The following is a 24,929-nucleotide window of genomic DNA, read 5'->3' as shown; positions in this document are numbered from 1 at the left end:
ATTGAAAGGACAATGGAACTTAAACCAACTCTCCACACAAGTTCTCCATCTGAGCTATTCAGTAGAGTGTGCATGATGGTGGGGTGGGTGAAAGTGTAGGAAAAAACATAACAGGTGCAAGGTACTTGCTCATTGGCTCACCTAGGTGCAGGAGTTTGTATTCTATTCTGCATTTATTGGTACTCTATTCTGTATCTATAATCATTTGTCATTCTAACAAGTCTGTATCTCGTTCTACTCTGCTGAATGAGGAACCTGAACTTTCCTCTTCATTCAGTTGTTATTAAGTTCAGTTAGATAACCTAATATCAGCACTTGCTTCTTCAGCTACATTTAGATTGAGATCATTTTTGCTTATAACCAAGTCCCACTGCTCTCTATCTTATTATAGTCCTTGGAATGGAGGTTCACAGCAACCTCACTACTTCTTCAAATCGCTGGCAGTTCAGTTTTGCAGATACAACCTCTTGAACACAGGAGCAGGGAGTAGCTCTCCTGTACCAGCATGAAAGAAGTGGAGTATAAAATAGGACAAATCCATTCAGGTCAGAACTACCACTCACATGGGTTATATAGATAATTCATGGCATCAGGAGTCGGACACAAACTATACTTACCTCTGGAGGCTTCATATTCAGAACTTTAGTGATGCGGCCCTAAAAACAAAATTAATTTTATTTTAAAAACCCTGTACAGTTTCTGTAAAGTGTAACAAGCATAATGGCTTTCAATTAAAATTGTGTCACTTTTTCTTTAATATTATATGTTTGAGTAAATTCATTAAGACAAATATTTCCAATATAAATACACAAATGGCCATCTCTAAAGATCAGGTACAAAAGCACCTGCATCTTATGCACAAACCTGCATGATAAGGAAGTGTGGATTGTTGACATTCAGACCAATTGAACAGAAGAGATCTTGCACTCTGGTATTGTTTGCATTCACACCATTAATTAGGTACTTGTTTCTCCCACCAATTACCACCTGAAAAATAAATAGTTTTAAATGCCCAGCAATATGAATACAATGATTTTAAAAATCACTTCTTTGATTTTAACAAAAAGATTAGAAGTGCAATTGGATTCAGCATAGAAATCATAGAACTCTTAAAAACCTGCAATCTCTTACAAAAATCACAGTGAATAGAATGATGAATTCCTCAAACAATTCAACCAGTTTTATTCCATTTAATCACAGAAACATCAATCTCACTTGTATTCTGGAATTGGAAAAATAAGTGATCAGTGTTTTAATGGTTTGTGCAATCTCAACCTGAAAATTGATTTTAATGAGGTGTCCTTGTAGAACACACTTTGTAAAAATATATATCTTAATGCACTTTTAAACATGGCTTACAAGTGCTTCTCCAGCTACAGTCTGCAGACTCCTTGGGGTCCAGGGAACAATGTGAAAGTGTGGGCCGGGAGATGGGAGTGGAGCGTGGCTCCTGCAACTTTTTTATCCTTTCCTGGGATGCGAGTGTCGTTGACAAAGCCAGTATTTGCTGCTCATCACTAATTGCCTTCTTAAACCACTGTAGTCTATCAGACGTAAGTACACCCACAGTGCAGTTAGGGAAGGAGTTCCAAGATTTTGACCCAGCAACAGTGAAGGAACGGCAATAAATTTCCAAGTCAGGATGGTGTGCGACTTGGGAGGGGAACTTGCAGGTGGTGGTGTTCCTATCAGTCTACGGCTCTTGTCCTTCTAGGTGGTAGAGGTTGCAAGTTTGGTAAAAGTAAAATACTGCAGATGCTGGAAATCCGAAACAAAAACAAAAATTGCTGGAAAAACTCAGCAGGTCTGACAGCATCTTTGGAGAGAAAGACAGAGTTAACGTTTCAAGTCCGTATGACTCTTCTTCAGAACTAAAGAGAAGTAGAAATGTGGTGAAGTATATACTGTACCACACCATCCCAACTAGGGTCACTTGCCATTTCACCACACCACCCTGCTCTCATGCCCACATGTCCATCCTTGGCCCGCAGGAATGTTCCAGTGAAGCTCAACGCAAACTGGAGGAACAGCACCTCATCTTCCAATTAGGCACTTTACAGCCTTCCGGACTTGATATTGAGCTCAACAACTTCAAATCATGAATTCTCTCCTCCATCCTCAATCCTTTTTTCAAATATTTATTTTTAAATTTTTATATATATATTTTTCCCCACCCATTTCTATTATTTTTAAAATTTATTTCCATTCATTGTTTTATCCCCACCTTTTAGCCTATTTCGATCTTTTCTCCCACACCGTCCCCTCCCCCACTCCACCCCCACTAGGACCATCTGTCACTTGCTCATCCTGCTTTCTATTCTTAATGTCATCATTAGTACCTCCTTTGGCCAGTATCACCACCATCAACACCCCTTTGACCTTTTGTTTATGACATTTTTTGCAATCTCTCCTTTGCCTCCACCTATCACTAGCCTTCTATCCAGCTTCACCTGTCCCACTCCCCCTTAAACAGTATATTTTTCATCACATTTCTACTTATCTTTAGTTCAGAAGAAGAATCATACGGACTTGAAACATTAACTGTCTTTCTCTCCACAGATGCTGTCAGGCCTGCTGAGTTTTTCCAGCAATTTTTGTTTTTGTTGCAAGTTTGGGATGTGCTGCCAAAAGTAGCTTGGCAAGTTGCTGCAGTACATCTTGTAGATGGTATACACTGCTGCCAATGTGGGTTAGTGGCGGAGGAAGTGAATGTTTTAAGGTGGCGAATGGAGTGTCAATCAAGCAGGTTGTTTTGTCCTCGATGGTGTCGAGCTTCTTGTGTTGTCAGAGCTGCATTCATCCAGGCAAGTGAAGAATATTTAATCACAATCCTGACTTGTGCCTTGTAGACAGTAGACAAGCTTTGAGGACTCAGGAGGCGAGTGACTTGCTGCAGAATTCCCAGCCTCTGACCTGCTCTTGCAGCCACAGTATTTATATGGATGGTCCAGTTAAGTTTCTGGTCAATGGTAACGTCAGAATGTTGCTAGTGGGGGATTCAGTGATGGTAATGCCACTGAAGGTCAAGGGGAGATGGTTAGATTCTCCCTTGTTGGAGATGGTCATTACTTGGCACTTGTGTGGTGTGAATGTTACTTGCCATTTATCAGCCATAGCTTGAATGTTGTCCAGGTTTTGCTGCATAAAGACACAGACTGCTTCAGTATCCGAGGAGTTGTAAATGGTACTGAACACTGCGCAATCATCAGTAAACATTCCCACTTCTGACCTTATGATGGACCTTATGATGAAGCAGCTGAAGATGATTTAGCTTAGGACACTACTCAGAGGAATTCATGCAGTGGGGCTGAGATGATTGACTTCCAAAAATCACTAGGTATGACTCCAACCAGAGGAGAGTTCCAAAGTAGAGTTCCAAAGAAGAGTTAACATTATCTCTGTTTCTCTCTCCACAGATTCTGCCAGACCTGCTATGTTTTTCCAGCATTTTATGTTTTTACAACAATTATCCTTTGTCTGACGGATTAACTGTTGTGCAAAATTTGCTTCCCAAGCCGTGAATCAAATCCAGGCTGCAGAGATGAGAGTGCCAAATCCTAAACACTAGGCTGCAGGGCTATGGAATATAAAATGGATATGATTCCAGGCCAAAAGCGTAAAGGGGAAGGGATGGGGGTAGGGGAAAAAGAGGAAAGAGAAGGCGAGGGGATGTTTCACTGAAACATTACTAACATTTCAATGTTTAATCTCACATAGTTCCTGAAAAAAAATCACTAAGTTTTCATGTTAACATTTTGGAATTTTAAATACAATAGGAACATTGAAGAGTACCTGTCTTGAGACTGTAATTTCATCATGTGTCTCAAAGCCCAGAGGACTTTGCTTTTTGTCAGAGTTATCAAAGGTGATCGAAACAGTGGCTTTTGTAATCCCTGCTTGTCCATTTTTGTAGACCAAATCCTGAAGGTTGCTGGCTCGCACCTAACAGCAAAGAACAAAAGAAAGTGAATGTCAATGAAAATTTCTGCATAAAAAGCTTTCAGAAACCAAAATATATTTTGAATATATTGCTATCCAAATAAACAGCAGGGTTTAATTAGTTTGCTAATTAAATCAATAAGTCAATGGACCTTGGTTTCCTTAAAACATAAGCATCTTGTAAAATAATCCCCTTGATCTCTTTCTGAGGGCACGTTACTTTGACCAGTTACAGACCTGCAACAGCACCTGATACAGCTCCACCCCTCATCACTGACGCCCTCAGTTTCACTGACCTGGGACAAACACCAGCCCTCCTCACTGACTTGGGACAGATGCCCTCCTCCTCACTGACCTTGGGCTGAAACCCTCTCCTCACTGACCACCCTTCCCCCCCCAACCTTCACTGACCCAGGACACAGCCCCCTCCTCACTGACCGTGAACAGGTACTATTATCACTGACCTGGTACAGACCCCCTCAACATTCTCAATGACACCCCCACTCTCTGACCTGGGACAAACTCTCTCCCGCGACCTCACCTGACGGACAGACCTCCCCTCCACCCTCCTCTCATCGGCCCCTCACTGACATAAGAAATAGGAGAAGACCACTATACAGCCCCTTTAGCCTTCTCTGCCATTCAATATGATCGTGGGTGATCTTGGACATCAATTCCACTTGAAAGAGGAGATTCAGACAGTTGAATGGTTTAAAATTGATAAGTAGGTGGTACTGGATAAGCTGTCTGTATTTAAAGTTCATAAGGCACCATGACCCGAGGAGGTGTATCCAGGGATACTGAGGGAAGTGAGAATGAAAATTGTGGAGGTTGTGGCCGTAATTTTCGAATCTTCCTTAGACTCAAGGGTGCTGCCAGAGGACTGGAGAATTGAAAATGGAACACCCTTGTTTAAAAAGGGTGGAAAGTGAAGCCCAGCAACAGTAGACCCGTCAGTTTAACCTGAGAAGTGGGGAAGGTTTTAGAAACGATAATTCAGGACAAAATTAATATAGTCACTTGGGCAAATGGGGGTTAAATTAAGGAAAGCCAGCACGGATTTGTTAAAGGCAAATTGGGTTTAACTAACTTGCTCAAGTATTTTGAAGAGGTAACAGAGAGGGTTGATGAGGGTAATGCTGTTAAAGTGGTGCACATGGATTTGCACCTCCACTCTCCACATCTCCCCCCCGTCTCTGCCCCCTCCCTCCCTCTCTCTCCCCTCCCATCTCTGCCCCCTCCCTTCCTTCCTCTGCCCCCCTCCCTCTCCCCGTCTCGGCCGCCACCCTCCCTTCCACATGTCTCTGCCCCCTCCCTCCCTCCTCGCTCTTGCACGTCTGCACCATCGCTCGCATGGTCTCGCCCTGTCCTCTCCCCCCTCCCACCCTCACTCACTCTCCCCCCTCCACTCGTCTCTGCCCCCTCCCTCTTCCCCGTCTGCCCCCTCCCTCCCACCGTCTCGCCCTGCCCTCTCCCCCTCCCACCCTCACTCTCCCCCCTCCACTCTCTCTCCCTGTCTCTGCCCCCTCCTCTCCATCTCTGCCCCTTCCCCCCTCCCCGTCTCTGCCCCCTCCCTCCCACCGTCTCGCCCTGCCCTCTCCCCCTCCCACCCTCACTCTCCCCCCTCCACTCTCTCTCCCTGTCTCTGCCCCCTCCTCTCCATCTCTGCCCCTTCCCCCTTCCCCGTCTCTGCCCCCTCCTCTCCATCTCTGCCCCTTCCCCCCCTCCCCGTCTCTGCCCCCTCCTCTCCATCTCTGCCCCTTCCCCCCTCCCCGTCTCTGCCCCCTCCTCTCCATCTCTGCCCCTTCCCCCCTCCCCGTCTCTGCCCCCTCCCCATCATCTCTGCCCCTTCCCATCCCTCCCCCGTCTCTGCCCCCTCCCTCCACCCACAATCTCTGCTCGCTTCCTTCCCACCGTCTCTGCTCCCTCTCTCACCCACCCCTGCCCACTTCCTCCCCACTCTCTGCCCCCTCCCTTCCCCCAATCTCTGCCCCCTGCCCCCATCTTTGCCTCCTTCCTCCTCTCTCACCTGTCTCTGCCCCCTCCATCTTTCCCCTCCCCCTCCCATCTCTGCCCCCTCCATCTTTCCCCTCCCCCTCCCATCTCTGCCCCCTCCATCTTTCCCCTCCCATCTCTGCCCCCTCCCATCCCTGCCCCCTCCCTTCCCCCGCAATCTCTGCCCCTTCCCTCCCACACCCCACCGTCTAGTTCCCCTACCTCTCGCCCCCTCCCCGCCGGTCTCTGCCCCCTCCCTTACTGCTACCCCCGACTCTGGCCCTCCCTCCCTCCCTTCCACCCACCCCCGACTCTGGCCCCTCCCTCCCTCCCACCGACTCTGGCCCCTCCCTCCCACCCCCCCCCCCCGACTCTGGCCCCTCCCTCCCACCCACCCACCCACCCCCCGACTCTGGCCCCTCCCTCCCACCCACCCACCCACCCACCCCCCCGACTCTGGCCCCTCCCTCCAACCCACCCACCCCTGACACTGGCCCCTCCCTCCCTCCCACCGACTCTGGCCCCTCCCTCCCACCCCCCCCCCCCCCCGACTCTGGCCCCTCCCTCCCACCCACCCACCCACCCCCCAACCCTGGCCCCTCCCTCCCACCCACCCTCCAACTCTGGCCCCTCCCTCCCTCCCACCCACCCCCCCCCCCCCACCCCCCCCCCCCACCCCCGACTCTGGCCCCTCCCTCCCACCCACCCCCCGACTCTGGCCCCTCCCTCCCACCCACCCCCCTGACTCTGGCCCCTCCCTCCCACCCACCCCCCCCCCCCCCCCGACTCTGGCCCCTCCCTCCCACCCACCTCCCGACTCTGGCCCCTCCCTCCCACCCCCCGACTCTGGCCTCATCTCTGACCCCTCCCCATCCCTGCTGCATGACCATCCCACGTCGCTGCCTCATTCCTCCCTCTCCCTCCACCCTCATTCCGTCTCTAGCCACTCCCTCCTTCCCGCAGTCTATGCCCCATCCCTCTCCCCCCTCTCCGTCTCCCCTCCCTCCCACCTCTCCATCTCTGCCCCCTACCCCCCACACCCGTCTCTGCCGCCTTCCCCCACCGCCCGTCTCTGCCCCCTCCCCCCTCCCCTCCCGTCTCTGCCCCCTCCCCCCTCCCCTCCCTGCCCCCTCCCCTCCCGTCTCTGCCCCCTCCCCTCTCTGCCCCCTCCCCCCTCCCCTCCCGTCTCTGCCCCCTCCCCTCCCGTCTCTGCCCCCTCCCCTCCCCTCCCGTCTCTGCCCTCTCCCCTCTCTGCCTCACTCCCCTACCACCATCCGTCCCTGCCCCTTGATCCCCCCCTCCCCACCATCCGGTCCCTGCCCCCCCCCCCCACCATCCGGTCCCTGCCCCCCCCCTCCCACCATCCGGTCCCTGCCCCCCCCCTCCCACCATCCGGTCCCTGCCCCCCCCTCCCACCATCCGGTCCCTGCCCCCCCCTCCCACCATCCGGTCCCTATCCGGTCCCTGCCCGCCCCTCCCACCATCCGGTTCCCCCCCCCCACCCACACTATTCGGACCCTGCCCCCCCCCTCCCACCATCCGGTCCCTGCCCCTGCCCCCCCCCCCCCCCCCACTACCCGGTCCCTGCTCCCCCCTCCCACCATCCGGTCCCTGCCCCCTCTCCCACCATCCGGTCCCTGCCCCCTCTCCCACCATCCGGTCCCTGCTCCTTGAACCCCCTCCCACCATCCGTCCCTGCCCCTTGAACCCCCCTCCCACCATCCGTCCCTGCCCCTTGACCCCCCCTCCCACCATCCGTCCCTGCCCCTTGACCCCCCCTCCCACCATCCGTCCCTGCCCCTTGACCCCCCCTCCCACCATCCGTCCCTGCCCCTTGACCCCCCCTCCCACCATCCGTCCCTGCCCCTTGACCCCCCCTCCCACCATCCGTCCCTGCCCCTTGACCCCCCCTCCCACCATCCGTCCCTGCCCCTTGACCCCCCCTCCCACCATCCGTCCCTGCCCCTTGACCCACCCCCCCCACCATCCGTCCCTGCCCCTTGACCCCCCCCACCCCCCTACCATCCGCCCCTGCCCCTTGACCCCCCCCCACCCCCCTACCATCCGCCCCTGCCCCTTGACCACCTCCCCACATCCGTCCCTGCCCCCTCCTCTCGGACCTGGGACAAGTTACTGATGCCCAGTAGGAAGCAGATGGAGTCTAAGATGTTGGATTTGCCGCTGCCGTTCAGGCCGGTAATAGCGTTAAAGAGCGGGTCGAAGCCGTTAATCTCCGTCCTCTGCGCGTAGGACTTGAAGCCGTCAATGATGATGGATTTGATGTACATCTTTCTTCAAATATATTCGATTAAATCCCAAATTTCAACCCAACTCCGGGGAGGCCAAGCGCTCGAGCTCCTTCCAACAATTTAAATTTTGGCGCCAATCACCGACCGTTTGTTCAATGTCTCAGGAACAACCTTACGCTCGGTATAGACATGCAACTTGAAAGGAAAAAAATTGAATGCAACGCGAAAGAATTAGTGCACTTGCATTATTCTAAGAATAATGAAATATTCCCGGTTTTCAGGCAGTTAAAACTAAGTTGTTGTTGTAGTTTTTGACGTCGGGGTCGTGGCGCCATCCGATGACGTCACCGCAAAGAGCCGGACTCCTGCAGTTCCTCTTAAAGGGGCAGCATCCTCACTGTTACCATCATCATGTCACGTGGGAGTGTCACATGTCCTTGTGGCTTGTCTTCGAACAAAGCGGAGCAGGGAGGCACCGAGCACAGCAAGAGACATCACCGGGAACATGCAGAGGTGAAGTCGAGGCACCGGAGGGAGTGCACAAACCATCAAACACACCCTCCCCTCCCCCATCTGCCTGATCTACCCCATCCAAAGCACCACCTGTCCCGCATGTGGCAGAGTCTGTAGATCACACATTGGGCTTATCAGAGCCCATCAAACTGGACTTGAAACAAGTCATCCTCGATCCCGAGGGACTGCCTGTGAAGAGACATAGAAGAGTACAACACTGAAAAAGGCCATTCAGCCCAATTGGTCCATTTTGGTGCTTATGCGTCCAGTGTTGTGTCCAGTTCTGGTCACCACACTTTAGTAAGGTGTGAGGGTCCTTGAGAGGGTGCAAAGCAGATTTACCAGAATGCTTCCAAGAATGAGAGAATTTAGCCAAAAGGTTAGATTGGAGAAGCTGGGGTTGTTCTCCTTAGTAAAGAAGATTGAGGGCAGATTTGATAGCGGTGTACAAGATTATGACAGGTTTAGATAAGGTAGACAAAGAAAAGCTGCTCCCATCCGCTGGTGGCACAAGGACAAGGGCCCACAATTTAAGGCTTTGGGCTCGAGATATCGCCTGGGGATGTGAGGAAGAACTTTTTTACACTGCGAGTGATAGTGACCTGGAACCTGCTGCTCATCAGAGATACTCAATGCTTTCAAAAGGATATTGGATGGATACTTGAGGGAAATAAACAGACTGCGGGGATAGAGTGGGGAAATGGGACTGACTGAATTGCTCTACAGAGAGTCGGCATAAACCCAATGGGCTGAATGCCTTCTTTTGTGCCATAATAACTCTATGACTCCCTGAGCTTCCTCCCTCCCCACTTTATCTCACCCTATTATCATATCCTTCCATTTCTTTCTCCCAAATGTTTATCTAGCATCCCTCTTAAATACACCTATCTTATTTCTCTCAAGACAGGAACAGGAGGAGACCATTTAGCCCCTTGAGCGTGTTCCGACATTCAGCAATAAGGTTGCTAATCTGTGACCTTTCTCCATATAACCGCCTTTTCCCCATATCATTTAATAGCTTTGCTTAACAAAAACCTTATCAATTGCAGTTTAAAAATTAAGAACTGACCTAACTGAACTGACCGCATTTGCCATTTGCGGAAGAAAGCTCCAAACAGACATATTAGGACAGGTGACCAAATGCTTGATCAAAAAGAGGGAGTGTCTTAAAGGAGTGTGGAGGGGCGACAGGTTTTAAGGAGGGATATCCAGAGTTTAGCACCTAGGACACCCCAAAGCAATCTTCACAAGCAATTTAGCACTTTTTGAAGTGTAGCCATTAGTGTAGTGTAGGAAGTGTGGCAACTTAGCAAGCTCCCACAAACGGCAATGTGATAATGACCAGATAATTTGCCATGGGTGATGTTGATTGAGCAATAGATATTGGCCAGTACATCAGAGAGCACTCCCCTGCTATTCTTTGAAATAACATCATGGGATCTTTCACGTCCACCTTCAAGTGCAGATGTGCCCTTTTTTTTAACACCCCACCAGAAGGGTTGTTTTAGGACATTGAGCAAATTTCCCAGGTTAGGTGGGGGCAATTGGCGAGGGTGACCAACCCTTCTAGAATTGAAGATCAATCTTCTGAACACTGCTGCGTTACTGTCATTCTACCCCACAGCTAATGGACAGCAGTTTAGTGTCATAATTCATCAAACTTGCGAAAGAGTTCATCCCCAGGATTGGCCATGGGGAAAAGGCTGTATTTGACTGGAAGTGGCCATGATTCCTACTCCATGATCTTCCAGAAACACAGCCAGGTCCTCAGAATTCCCAGCCACTTGTCTTCATGTGTCAATAATCTATATTCGGCATGGTTTTTGAGTTGTCACTTTTTTGGGGCTGTGTCAGCTTTTTGGTAGTTTTTTTTTCCGGTTGGAATACAATAAGAGTTATTTGATCTAAAAGCCAAAATACTAGGCAGTCAAAAACATTATTTTCTTAAAATAGGTGTAAGCCATATAAATTGATAACAGTCACCTTTAATAAATCCCTGTAACCCTTAGTAAAGAGACAACTTCTGGAGAGAACAAAAGGAACAATAAAAACATACGAAATAGGAGTAGAAGTAGGCCATTCAGCCCCTCAAGCCTGCCCCACCATTCGATAAGATCATAGCTGATCTGTTTGTGTTTCGAATTCTACATTCCTACCTACCTCCGATAACCTTTGATTCCCTTGCCTAACAAAGCAGAGAGTTCCAAAGTTGCACAACCCTCTGAGAGAAAAAAATTCTCCTCTTCTCTGTCCTAAAAGGCCGACCCCTAATTTTAAAACAATACCCCCTAGTTTTGGACTCACCTACAAGAGGAAACATCATTTCCACGTCCACCTTGTCAAAACTGTTCAGGATCTAATATACTTCAATCAAGTTATCCCTCATTCTTCTAAACTCCAGTGGAAACATACCCAGTATGTCTGACCATTCCTCAGAAGACAACCCACTCAGTCTGGGTATCAATCTAGTAAACCTCCTCTGAACCGCCTCCAACACATTTACTTTCTTGCTGTACCTGCATACTAACTTTGTGTCTCATGCACTAGAACATCTAGATCCCTCTACACCTTGGAATTCTGCAGCTGTTCTCTGTTTAAGTAATGCTTTGCTTTTTTATTCTTCCAGCCAAAGCGAACAACTTCACATTTTCCCACATTATACCCCATCTGCCAGATTTTTTGCTCACTCACTCAACCTATCTATATCTGTCTGCAACCTCCTTATGAATTGAGAAAGTAAGGAGAGGTGACTGATGGGCTACTCACTGAACAATTTGAAACCACTGACTAGACTATAAATGGAGATTAGAGAAGTGGCAGCTTGCTTGTAAATTCTGATAATATGTCTATCATGACAGAAGCAAAAGCAATCTTTTCAAACAAAGAGAAGCTGTGACAAAAACAGAATTACCTGGAAAAACTCAGCAAGTCTGGCAGCATCGGCGGAGAAGAAATCAGTTAACGTTTCGAGCCTTCATGGCCCTTCGGCAGAACTGGAGCATAGTTAGAAGAAAGCAGAAATATAAATTGGTTTAAGGTGGGTGGGGGGGGAGGGGGAAGAGACACATTGAGGGTGTGGTGTGATGATTGTGGAGATGAGCAGATAATCAAAAGATGTCACAGACAAAAGGGTCAAAGAGGTGTTGAAGGTGGTGGTCTTTGTCTGAGAAAAGTGCTAATTAAGAATGGAAGACAGGATATTCAAAGTACAGCTCTAGTGGGGGTGGGGTGGAAAGACTAGAGGTTTTAGTTTTAGATTTAAAAATAATGGAAATAGGTGGGGAAAGAAGAATCTATATAAATTATTGAAAAAAAAGCGGGGGGGGGGTGGGGAAAGAAACGGGGTGGGGATGGGGGGAGGGGGAGTTTAAGATCTAAAGTTGTTGAATTCAATATTCAGCCCGGAGGGCTGTAAAGTGCCTAGTCGGAAGATGAGGTGCTGTTCCTCCAGTTTGCGTTGGGCTTCACTGGAACAATGCAGCAAGCCAAGGACAGACATGTTGGCAAGAGAACAGGGTGGAGTGTTAAAATGGCAAGCGCGGTCTGTCCGCAAGAAAGACCCAAACCTCCCTGTCGCTTGCCATTTTAACACTCCACCCTGTTCTCTTGCCGACATGTCTGTCCTTGGCTTGCTGCATTGTTCCAGTGAAGCCCAACGCAAACTGGAGGAACAGCACCTCATCTTCCGACTAGGCACTTTACAGCCCTCCGGGCTGAATATTGAATTCAACAACTTTAGATCTTAAACTCCCCCTCCACCCATCCCTACCCCGTTTCTTTCCCCACCCCCCCCCCGCTTTTTTTCCAATAATTTATATAGATTCTTCTTTCCCCACCTATTTCCATTATTTTTAAATCTAAAACTAAAACCTCTAGTCTTTCCACCCCACCCCCACTAGAGCTGTACTTTGAATATCCTGTCTTCCATTCTTAATTAGCACTTTTCTCAGACAAAGACCACCACCTTCAACACCTCTTTGACCCTTTTGTCTGTGACATCTTTTGATTATCTGCTCATCTCCACAATCATCACACCACACCCTCAATGTGTCTCTTCCCCACCCCCCCCCCCACCCACCTTAAACCAATTTATATTTCTCCTTTCTTCTAACTATGCTCCAGTTCTGCCGAAGGGCCATGAAGGCTCGAAACGTTAACTGATTTCTTCTCCGCCGATTCTGCCAGACTTGCTGAGTTTTTCCAGGTAATTCTGCTTTTGTTTTGGATTTCCAGCATCCGCAGTAGCTTTTAGCTTTTTGTTTTTATCTTTGTGTTTGATTGACTGCCACCTCTCTTCAAGAGAAGCTGTTCCTCTTCCTACATTGGAGTCTGTTATCTACGTTACACTGCAGCACAAATTATCTTAACAAAGACTGAAAAAAAGAGTAAGCAAGGCTAATCTGCAGGGAAAGAGGGAACTACAGATAAATTAATTTACACTCTAGAAATAACATTTTCAAAAGGATTAAACCAATTAGTCCTGTTATGTGTTCACTGGGATGTTCATGGCATGGCACCTTATACATTTTGTGTGCAGAAGATATGGCACACTATCTAGTGGGTATTTGCTTATATACCTCTACTGCCACATTTTGGGATTCCTGTCTGTTTTAACTAGAATAGATTCTTAGCTTCAGGTACAATAAGGATTTGTTAGGAACTTGAAGTCAGGGTTGTAATATTTTACAAATATGCAAATTGTCAGCATCCATTTTAACAGAAAAACGGGCTGGAGCAGTTGCCACAATGGGTTCTCTAGAATAAAATGAGCCAGTCATCAAATTTGATATCTTTACGATAGCAAGGCAAACCCGGCTATGTAGAAAATTGCCCAGGTACACCCTGTACACAAAAAGCAGGACAAACCCAACCCGACCAATTACCATCCATTCAGTCTACTCTCGATCATCAGTAAAGTAATGGAAGGGGTCATCAACAGCGCTATCAAGTGGCACTTGCTAAGCAATAACCTGTTCACTGACGCCCAGTTTGGGTTCCACTCAGCTCCTGACCTCATTACAGCCTTGGTTCAAACATGGACAAAATAGCTGAACTCCCGAGGTGAGGTGAAAGTGACTGCCCTGGAAATATATCGCCATTCCTTCACTGTCGCTGGGTCAAAACCCTGGAACTCCTTTCCTAACGGCACTGTGGGTGTACCAGCACCACATGGACTGCAGCGGTTCAAGAAGGCAACTCACCACCACCTTCTCAAGGGGTAATTAGGGGATGAGCAATAAATGCTGGCCCAGCCAGAGAAGCCCACATCCCATTAATGAATAAAAAAAACCAGACAAGTCAAATAATCAAATTCAAATTATCCCAGCATGAGTTCACACCCGTTCTGTTGAAATAACTGGGACCAGCTGTGATGTTAGCCTTCACCTCAAGGGGGCTGCAATATAAAATATTGGAAGCTGAAGTCAAGTTACAATTATATAAACCTCTGGTTAGAAAGACTTACATTTATATAGTGCCTTTTGTGATCCTGGGATGTCCCAAAGCATTTACAGCCAGTTAAGTACTTTTTGAAGTGCAGTCACTGTTTGTAATATAGGAAACACAGCAACCAATTTGCTCACAGCAAGCTCCCACAAAAAGTGATGTGATAATGACCAGATAATCTGTTTTTATGTGATGTTAGCTGATGGATAAATATTGGCCAGTATGCCAGAGGGTACTCCCCTGTTCTTCTTTGGAATAGTGCCATGGGATCCTTTACGTCAAACTCAGAGGACAGGTGTTCAACATCTCATCTGAAAGACAGCACCTCTGAGGGTCCAGTTCTCCTTCAGTAATGCATGGGGAGCATTAGCCTGGACTTCTTTTGTGCTCAGGTCTCTGGAGTGAACCTTGAGCCCATGACCTCCTGACTTAATAAGCTTCAGTCCAATTCATTCATCATTTGGGAAAAAAGTACAAATTGAAATAAAATCTGTGAACAGCGTCAATAATAACTTTCAAAAAAAAGGAAAACAAAAACAGAATTACCTGGAAAAACTCAGCAGGTCTGGCAGCATCGGCGGAGAAGAAAAGAGTTGACGTTTTGAGTCCTCATGACCCTTCAGCAGAACTGAGTAAAGTTAGGAGAGGGGTGAAATATAAGCTGGTTTAAGGTGGTGGGGGGTAGGGGGGAAAGAAGTTGGAGGAGGGGGGGTGGTTATAGAGGCAAGCAAGCAGTGCTAGGAGCAGATAATCAAAAGATGTCACAGACAAAAGGACAGAGGTGTTGAAGGTGGTGATCTTATATAAGAAAATGTGCTAATTAAGAATGGATGGCAGGACACTCAAGGTACAGCTCTAGTGGGGGTGGGGTGGAAAGACTGACAGGGTATTACAGTTATAGATTTAAGAATAATGGAAATAGGTGGGAAAAGAAAAATCTATATAAATTATTGGAAAAAGCAAAAGGGAGGGGGAAGAAACAGAAAGGGGGTGGGGGTGGGATGGGGGAGGGAGTTTAAGATCTAAAGTTGTTGAATTCAATATTCAGACCGGAAGGCTGTAAAGTGCCTAGTCGGAAGATGAGGTGTGTTCCTCCAGTTTGCGTTGGGCTTCACTGGAACAATGCAGCAAGCCAAGGACAGATATGTGGGCAAGAGAGCAGGGTGGAGTGTTAAAATGGCAAGCGACAGGGAGGTTTGGGTCTTTCTTGCGGACAGACTGCAGGTGTTCTGCAAAGTGGTCGCCCAGTTTGCGTTTGGTCTCTCCAATGTAGAGGAGACCACATTGGGAGCAATGAATGCAGTAGACTAAGTTAGGGGAAATGCAAGTGAAATGCTGCTTCACTTGAAAGGCATTCCGTAGGGATCGTTCCCTTCGGGACACCCTGGTCCACTCCTCCATCACGCCCTACTCCTCAACCCCCACCTATGGCACCTCCCCATGCCCACGCAGAAGATGCAACACCTGCCCCTTCACTTCCTCTCGCCTCACAGTCCAAGGGCCCAAACACTCCTTTCAAGTGAAGCAGCATTTCACTTGCATTTCCCCTTAGTCTACTGCATTCGCTGTTCCCAATGCGGTCTCCTCTACATTGGAGAGACCAAACGCAAACTGGGCGACCGCTTTGCAGAACACCTGTGGTCTGTCCGCAAGAAAGACCCAAACCTTCCTGTCACTTGCCATTTTAACACTCCACCCTGCTCTCTTGCCCACATGTCTGTCCTTGGCTGGCTGCATTGTTCCAGTGAAGCCCAACGCAAACAGGAGGAACAGCACCTCATCTTCTGACTAGGCATTTTACAACCTTCCGGACTGAATATTGAATTCAACAACTTTAGATCTTAAACTCCCTCCCCCATCCCCACCCCCTTTCCGTTTCTTCCCCCTCCCTTTTGTTTTTCCCAATAATTTATATAGATTTTTCTTTTCCCACCTATTCCCATTATTTTTAAATCTATAACTGTAATACCCTGTCAGTCTTTCCACCCCACCCCCACTAGAGCAGTACCTTGAGTGTCCTGCCATCCATTTTTAATTAGCACATTTTCTTAGATAATATCACCACCTTCAACACCTCTTTGTCCATTTGTCTGTGACATCTTTTGATTATCTGCTCCTATCACTGCTTGCTTGTCCCTACAACCACCACCCCCCAACTTCTCCCCCCGCCCCTTAAACCAGCTTATATTTCACCCCTCTCCTAACTACATTCAGTTCTGTTGAAGGGCCATGAGGACTCGAAACGTCAACTCTTTTCTTCTCCGCCGATGCTGCCAGACCTGCTGAGTTTTTCCAGGTAATTCTGTTTTTGTTTTGGATTTCCAGCATCCACAGTAGTTTTTTGTTTTAAAAAAAAGGAAGTGGATAAATACTTGAATGGGGGCAAGATCTGCAGGGCTTTGTGGTTGATAGTGAAGGGCACGGAGGGGAAATTAGGACAAAAGGGCTAGCATAGACATGATGGGCTGAATGGCTTCATCGGTGACCGTTGCCCACGGAAGACAAACAGCCGTTCGGATTTGAAATGGTGACGTGTCTGACGTACGTCATTCTCCCCGTCCCCCCCGCCCCCCCTCTCTACGTGGAGGTTTAGAGGCGGGGTTATGGGCTGGGGTATTGCGCATGTGCAGCATACCCCACCGCCAGTCCGCTGACATGGCGTCGGCGGGGAGGCAGAGAGTTGGGATGCTGTTGCTCCGGCTCTGTGCCGTTTCCTTCGTCCTGTTGGGCCGGGCTGACGGCCTGGTAGAAGGCCTCTACTGCGGAGCCCTCTCCTGCTACGACGTGCTCGGCGTGGCCAGAGATGCCGGCAAGAGCGACATCGCCCGTGCCTATCGACAGCTGGCCAGACGCTACCACCCGGACCGGTACCGGCCCACTGAGGCCGGGGAGAACCCCGAGGAGCGGTTCCTGCTGATTGCCACCGCCTATGAGACTCTGAAGGTCTGGAAGGGGGTTTGGTGGGTCTGCCCAAAAGACAGGATGGCATCCTCCCTCCTGCACCTTGCAATAGCTTGTCTCATACTTCGTGTAACTGTTGGAAATTTGGTGGGGGCTATGGGGCATCTGGGGGACATTGGGGTGGGGGCAACTGGGGGACATAGGGTGGGGGCATCTGCTGGGGGACACGGGGTGGGGGGCATCTGGTGGACATGGGGTGGGGGCAACTGGGGGACATGGGGTGGGGGGCATCTGCTGGGGGACATGGGGTTGGGGGCATCTATTGGGGACTGTGGGGGGTGTGAGGCATTATCTGGGGGCATGGTGGGGCTGGGGGTATCTGCTGCAGGACATGGTGGTGGTGGGCATGGGTTGTGGGGATATGGTTGGAGAGTATCCAGTGGGTGGGGTGGGGGGCTGTTAGAAGGGTAATGGGGATTGGGACTGGCATCCTACAGTAGCCTGCCTTGCTGCTGGTGCTTGTTTGCAGGAGTCAGCTACTGGCATAAGAAAACATGCTTCTCTGCTTACTGCGATAGTTAATTTTAAAACATTTAAAGCCTGTAATAGCTGATTGAAAACCAAAGCAGTTTGTTTTTCATGGAAGATTGGCAATTGTTACTTTTACACAACTTATACCTCAGTTTCTCCTTCCAGACTTTCTAACACATTCAAAAGCCTTTCACTTAGGAGTTAAATTGTTCACCTTATTTCCAGAGGTATCATTTGTGGAATTACTGTTCAAGTGTGAAATTGTGTTTAAAGAACTATTATTTATGTTAATCTGCTATGAATGAAGATTTTTTATTTTGTTGCTACCATAATGCAGTTTCAAAGTATTCTCTTTTAAAAATGTCAATTTCTACTAATTTGACAAACTTCTGATCGTGGCTAGTTTGTGGAGGAGAGGTTTTAAGGATTGAGGAATTTCCTTGTAGAAAAATGAATCTGTGAAGCTCAATAACTGCTCATGGTCTTATCTCCTACAGGCATAACTCTCGTATCAGCAGAGGTGTAATAACAAATGGTATGGGGCAAAAAATGCGCATGGTTTTCAAAAAGATCTCCCCTCCCTTCTCTCAGAATCTTTACAGTGCAGGAGGAGGCCATTCAGTCCATTGAGCCTGCACAGGCTCTCTGAAAGAGCATTTTGCCTAGTCCAACTCCCCTGCCTTATCCCTGTAATCTTTCTTTCTTTCTTTTCAATTCCTGTTTGAATGTACCGGCACGTTGGGTGTGCTGGGTTATGAGGACCCCAGGTATACTCTGGTACATTCCTGAGCTGCTTTTATCCTGTAATGCTTAATATAAGCATTGGCTTGCCATTTGACCTGGGTGCGTGAGGTTAAAGAATGCATTGACACTGAAACCCAATCTGGTCCACAGTGTATTTCTAGCTTGGGTCATTGAATGAAGATCTTGATGAGAGGCTCCTAACCCACCATGTCCCAAGACCTGTATAGAACCTTTCACATCCTCAGGATATACCAAAGCACTTCAGGCAATTACCTATTTTTAAAAGGACATTTTTAAATGGAATGCAACTTAGTTGCTGAAGATGTAAAAGCTGGGTTCTTAATAAGTGCCGCTGGAGTAAATCCGTATGCAAGAACATGATGAATTATTGCAGTTCGATTTACAGGCTGCAAAAGAAGTCTGCCTCGTAACTCTTGGTCAAAAACCTTTGGGTGCTTAGATGTAGCCTATTAATCCAGAAAGTCCTGCTGGAATAACACTAACAAACATTGCCCTTTATATGTGTGTGTTGCGAGGTCAATTATCAAGTGGTGATCCAAGCAGTAGGCTATGTCGCAGTATTTTTGATCAGTTCGTAATATCACCTTAAATTATGACGCAGCTAATAACTACCATTTGTTTTTAACCCTGTCCCTTAAAGGACGATGAAGCCCGTAAGGATTATGATTATATGCTTGACCACCCTGATGAATTCTACAGACATTACTACCATTACTACAAGAGAAGACTAGCACCCAAAGTGGACGTCAGAATAGTTATAATTGTGACAGTTTGTGCTATATCACTCTTTCAGGTAAGGCAGTCACGTAAGAATATGTTCTTCCTATATACATAAGTGCAACACTATTCGAACTACATGTTGAGTGACAGTTACAAAAAACTGTGAAGCCTCAGCATCTACATAAATGTGATGGTTAATAGGTCCCAGTCAATAGACCTGACTTCTGCTGACATAATCTTATTAATATGTTCTCCTCTATTAATTCAGTTCCTCAGTTATGATTCTCAGTTGTCTGACTGACCTAGTGTTCCACTGTCAACTATATTTGCTTTGGGGTTGCAGTTTATCAGATATCATAAGTAACCCAAATGGAAAATAATTATAAATGGCTTTAAAAAATGAACTTTAGATTCTTATGGCAAGGGATTGAAGAAGCTGGATTTATTCTCTTTGGAGCAGAGAAAGTTAAGGGGAGATTTGAAAGCGATGCTTAAAATTATGCAAGGTTGAGATAGTCAAGGAGAAACCGTTTCCACTGGCAGGGGGTCAATAACCAGAGGTGACAGATTTAAGATAATTGGCAAACAATCCAGGGGAAAAAATTAGAATTGTTGTGTGCAGCAACTTATTACGATCTGGAATGTCCTTTCTGAAAGCTGATTAAATAGTAACTTGGAAAGGAGAAATTTGCAGGGCTATGGGAAAAAGTGGGACTAAGTTTCAAAGAGTTGGGTCAGACACGATGGGCCGAATGGCGACCTGCTGTAATGAATTGTTCTAGGGGGTGAGTGAGTGATATGCTTAGGTAGACTTGATGAGAATGGCATGTTCTGATGCCTTTTTATTCATTCATGGTATGTGGACATTGCTGGATTGTTCAGAGGGCATTTAAGAGTCAACCACATTGCTGTGGGCCTGGAGTCACATGTAGGCCAGACCAGGTACAGCTGGCAGATTTCCTTCCCTAAAGGACATTAGTGAGTGAACCAGATGGGTTTTTACAACAATCGAAATGGTTTCATTAGACTTTTAATTCCAGATTTTTATTGAATTCAAATTTGACTGTCTGTCATGACGAGATTTGAATCCAGGTCCCCAGAGCATTACCCAGGCTCTCTGGACTACTAGTCCAGTGACAATACCATTGCGCCATCACTTCCCCATAGCTATTCTGTACGTTAGCTGTTAGAATATTCAGAGCAATTACACCATGCTTCGTATCTGTAAAGTTGAAGTTGTTTCTGCTTTTCTGGCAGTTGGTATTAATAGTTTGCAGTGGTTATAGTACAGACTAGCAGCCCAGGGGTCTTGAGTTCAAATCCTATCGAAAATTGGGGGGTGGGGAAATGGCCAGTTAGTGAGCCAGTTGGACAAGTTTATGTCCTTCAAGGAAAGGAATTTGCCACCCCTGGTCTGTTGTACATGTGACTCCAGTCCCACATTGTGTGGTTGACTTTTAATGCTCTCAAAATGGCCTTGCAAGTCGCTCGATTGTAATGACCTAAGTCAAAAAGAAAATGGGTGTACTGAGGGCAGTATATAGAGGTGTGTTAAGTAGCAGACTGCAGAAGCATTAGGAACCATTGGGTGAATGTGCCATGAAATTAGGGAAATCAACTTTCAAGAGAGACTACAGGATCATCCTCGATGGATGAATTAAGATGGGCTAAATCTCCTTCCTCATCTGTAATTATCTTATGATTGTATCATTAGTGTATGAACGTTTGCTGGTTCTCGCAGACAACTCAGTAAGATACAGCAAGTAGCCTGTTGGTGTTCAAACAGATCCAGAGTCCTTGCAGTCCAAATAAATTAATGTGGCTTAAGGTTGCTGTCCTATTCAGATGCAGAGAATAGTTTGCAAGATTTTGGTAGTTTTAAAAAAAATATGGTACTACTACAAATAAATGCATCTATATAATTTTTAAATTGTCAATCATTGGTCCTTCCCTCCCAAGCTGAGCCCAACACTTCATGAGCAATGTGCTGGAGGATTAATTGAAATAAATTGCATTATTAATGAAAGCATGTAGTTTTCTTGTAGCAAGTATGGCATTCAGGATTTTAGTTCTTTTGATGTAATGATTTGTGTCTGAATACTGATTTTGGGGCTTTTATATTTGTAAAACAATTACAGGAATTATGGCTTTAACTGCTAGTTCTTTACACTTTTCTATTTTGAATTTTTGTTGTTGTTGCAGTACTACAGCTGGTGGAGCAGTTACAGTGAGGCCATTCATTATCTCACCACTGTGCCAAAGTATAGAATCCAGGCTACAGAAATTGCTAAGCAACAAGGTCTGCTTAATAAAACTAAAGAAAAAGGGAAAAACAGACGCTCTAAAGAAGAAATCAAAGAGGAGGAGGAGGAAATCATTAAAGGCATTATCAAAAATAACATTGACATTAAAGGGGGCTATCAGAAGCCACGGCTATTTGACATACTCCTCTTCCAAATCGTTCTGGCTCCTTATTACATCTGTAGGTATATAATCTGGTACTGCAGATGGATTTACCGCTTTCACATAAAACGGGAAGAATATGGAGAAGAGGAGAAATTGTACATTATCCGTAAAAACATGCGCATGTCACAAGACCAATTTGACAGCCTTGAAGATCATCAGAAAGAGATGTTTCTTGAGAGGAAGCTGTGGTTATGGGAAAACTTTGAGGTAAGCATTGCATGCTGTAATCTAGAGCACAATAAATTATGATTTTTTTTAAAAATCTATAAAATTAAAACCCTGGTCTTTAAGAACCTTTAGTCATGTGGAAGTACTGTAATAGAGAGAACTTACAGTCTCAAATATTTGTAGCTTTATGTCTGACGGATCTAAACACACAAGGGCGAAAAATTAAATCAAAGGATAATGTGCATTGACAGGTATGAAATTTGGGCAAGCACTTAATTTTAGAAGCTTTGCAACCTTCTCTTATAAGTCTTGTGGTATCAAACTGAACAATTCTGTCATCGCTCATGGTTATAAATTGTATTGACACACGTTTTGTGTTGGGAAAATAGGCTGCGTGGATTCCCTGACAGAATTCATCTTTATATGAGGTTTTTTTCTCGTCAGTTTTATCGCCTTTCCTGCACCCCTGAACTTGATGACCTGTTTGGTGAGGTGTGGTCAGTGGGTGACAATTGCCTTCTGGTCAGTTGTCCCAAGTGATCATTGATGGTGCCTGCCAAAGGGCTGTTCAGCTTAGGCGTAGAGGGAATACAGATCGGCCAAAACCCAAAAATCGAAAATGTTGGAAATACTCAGAAGGTCTGGTAGCAAATGTGGAGAGAGAAGCAATTCATGTTTCAGGTCGATGTCCTTTCATCAGAACACAGTTTCTTAGCTGCGGTCTCATTGAATGGTGGAACAACAATAAGGGGCTGAATGGTCTACCTGTGTTCCTAGGGGACTGTGGCCAAGCCAGATCTGATCCTTCATGTCTTTTCCATGTACATACACTTCAAGCAGGATTCACTGGATTCTGTTCCAGTGAGAACCCTAATTAATTTTGCCCCACCTTTGTAACCTAACTGTACACAGTGGACAATTGTAACACTAATTGACCTAATGCAACTAGCTAATTTGAGCATGAACCATAGATCAACCATGGCACACCTTACTGGATCAACTCACTGAGCAAAGGGGGTCAGCATACAGGAGAATTTAATGACTTGTGTTTTTTTTTAAATTTTAGGTTTATAAGGTGGAACAAGAGGAAGAACTGAAAAAGAAAGTAGCTTCAGATCCAAGATGGAAACGGTATCGACGTTGGATGAAAAATGAGGGGCCAGGGAGGCTAACCTTCATAGATGACTAAATACCTCTGCCTTACATCACTGTTTACAGAAAATGTCTTTTTATATTTAAAAAAAACTTTTGATAATGGAACATAAATATCATTGATCTAATAACTCAGGATTCAGTTTATACAACAGATTTACATCCCTATTACCATTTAGATTAATCCCCAAGAAAAGATGTGTTTCCAAATATTATCAGAAATGTGTACTGATTGAATGGAATCTGACTATATTATTTCCATTATTCAAATTATATTTTTTGAACTGGAAGGACTAAAGTGGACAAATTTTTACAAAAACATTTGGTTGCTTATTTTATATATAAATATATTAATATATAGGTGAGATGGAAATTGCATTGACAAAGGTTAGTCTACTGTAGAGTTTGTGGTTGTACATTAAAATGTCATACAAATAAAAATCAAAATGTGAGATTTGACCATTTAATGGTTATTTTACTTTCTAGGTGAAATTTTAAATCTTAGCTGTTCCAGACCAGATGGCAGCAGTTCTTGGGATACCTGCAGTTAGAGCTAATGTTATATATACTAGGTAAAATCTGTAGCTGCATCCAACAGGTTTGTGAAAACAGATGCCCGTTGCAGTTTGTATTAATCGTATTTATTGCTAGCATCCCCCTTTTTTACACCCTTCACTTTAGGATGCAATAATTTTTACCATTATTAACCATTATCTCTAAAACATCTAGAATTTGCTTCACAAGTCTCAATTTTTGTAGCTGATCAGCAAAGTATTAGGTGTTGGTGTATTTCTTTTGGGCATCTCACTTCTCTTAACATATCTTCTTAAGGATTTGATAGTTCTGTAATAACATCCACCAAGTTAGCCATTGTTTGCTGGTACTGTTTACTGCTCTTAAGCTTAGACAAATTTGAGATAGAGCTATTAAAATAACTACTTGATGTATCCTTAATGTCTCTTCCCAGCTATTGCAATGTTTAAAAGTGGATTTTCATTTTGCATTTTTGTTATCCAAATATGCTCACTGCCTCAATTTGGCCTTTTAAAAAATATATTTAGCACTATTTCAGATTAATTTAATCAATCTGGCCATTAGTATGAAGCTAAATACCTTTGTGTCAAGTAGCTGTCACTGTAAAAAGTACAGACAAAGATCAGGCTTTTATGAAGCACAGACAAGATTGAATCTGTGTTATACTAAGTTAGTGCCTCCAGTTCAGCACGCAGTGACAGATACAGAAAGCTAGTATAGCTAACCCCTGGTAACCACAAACTAGTTTGCTAGAAAATGTTAATCGAAAGCGGAATACTGCGGATATCCGAAATAAAAACGGAAAATGCTAGCAATAATCTGGTCAGGCAGCAGCTGTGGAGAGGCAGAGTTAATGTTCAAAGTCGTCGGCCATGAAATGTTTACCGTTTCTCTCTCCACAGATGCTGCCTGACCTATTGAGTATTTCCAGGATTTTCTGTTTTTATGCTAGAAAATGTTGACTAAAATTTGTAAATAATGTAGTGGTGGATTGTTACCATATATCTCAACTGAATGCTTGGGCCAGGATTGTTAATGCATACTTGCACCAATGGTATTAGAATAAATTGAAGTGGATAAAAAAAATAGAATTTTATTCAAGGTATCTATCTTATGGTATGTACCTTCCTTAGCTGTCCGCCCCAAAGCTAATATCTTAGGCAAGCACAGAAGTTTTTCCAGTTGTAAATAACTTTTTGAAATATTCTTCATCATTGTGGCTTTACAATGAGATGCTAAAACAAAAAAAGTGGCTTTTTCATTTCTAAGCGTTGAGGAATAACATATGCACAAAAAATATAGAAGCATACATGAATAAGATAAAGCACAACCGACAATTCAGAACGTCATTAACTGCAGTCTTTGAAATGCCGTTGCCAGTTTACCCACTGTAGATTTAGGCATTCTCTTTGAGAGTGGTAATAATTCCTATTCGGCAGTGGACAATAATACTATGAAAGATGATGGATTTGTTTTATACCAATCATACTGACAATATCTAAATGGGGAGAGGGTGGTGGCATTATATGTTGGGTGAATGCAATTTTGCTT

The 24,929-nt window shown here is 45.7% G+C and overlaps 2 protein-coding genes across 2 annotated transcripts in view; one reads left to right on the top strand and one right to left on the bottom strand.

Moving 5' to 3' along the window:
- Positions 1-8,513, bottom strand: part of smc2 (structural maintenance of chromosomes 2) — a 53,510-nt gene extending 44,997 nt beyond the window's left edge. The window contains exons 1-4 of the mRNA XM_078571188.1: positions 8,055-8,513; positions 3,793-3,942; positions 865-987; positions 618-656 (exon numbers count right to left, since the gene is read on the bottom strand). Of these exons, the coding sequence (XP_078427314.1) occupies positions 618-656; positions 865-987; positions 3,793-3,942; positions 8,055-8,222 (480 nt within the window). The 5' untranslated portion in view covers positions 8,223-8,513. The remainder of the gene's footprint in view (positions 1-617; positions 657-864; positions 988-3,792; positions 3,943-8,054) is intronic.
- An 8,249-nt stretch (positions 8,514-16,762) lies between these two features.
- Positions 16,763-23,296, top strand: dnajc25 (DnaJ (Hsp40) homolog, subfamily C, member 25). Its single transcript, XM_078529127.1, has 4 exons — positions 16,763-17,084; positions 18,979-19,131; positions 21,261-21,731; positions 22,759-23,296. Exons 1-4 carry the CDS (start codon positions 16,764-16,766, stop codon positions 22,879-22,881), a joined length of 1,068 nt encoding a protein of 355 aa, XP_078385253.1. The 5' UTR covers position 16,763; the 3' UTR covers positions 22,882-23,296.
- The last annotated feature ends 1,633 nt before the right edge of the window (positions 23,297-24,929 follow it).

The sequence above is a fragment of the Cetorhinus maximus genome, chromosome 2, assembly GCF_964194155.1.
Source record: "Cetorhinus maximus chromosome 2, sCetMax3.hap1.1, whole genome shotgun sequence".
NCBI lineage: Eukaryota > Metazoa > Chordata > Chondrichthyes > Lamniformes > Cetorhinidae > Cetorhinus > Cetorhinus maximus.
Note: the sequence above shows the minus strand (reverse complement) of the source record. Positions and strands in the feature narration are given on the sequence as shown.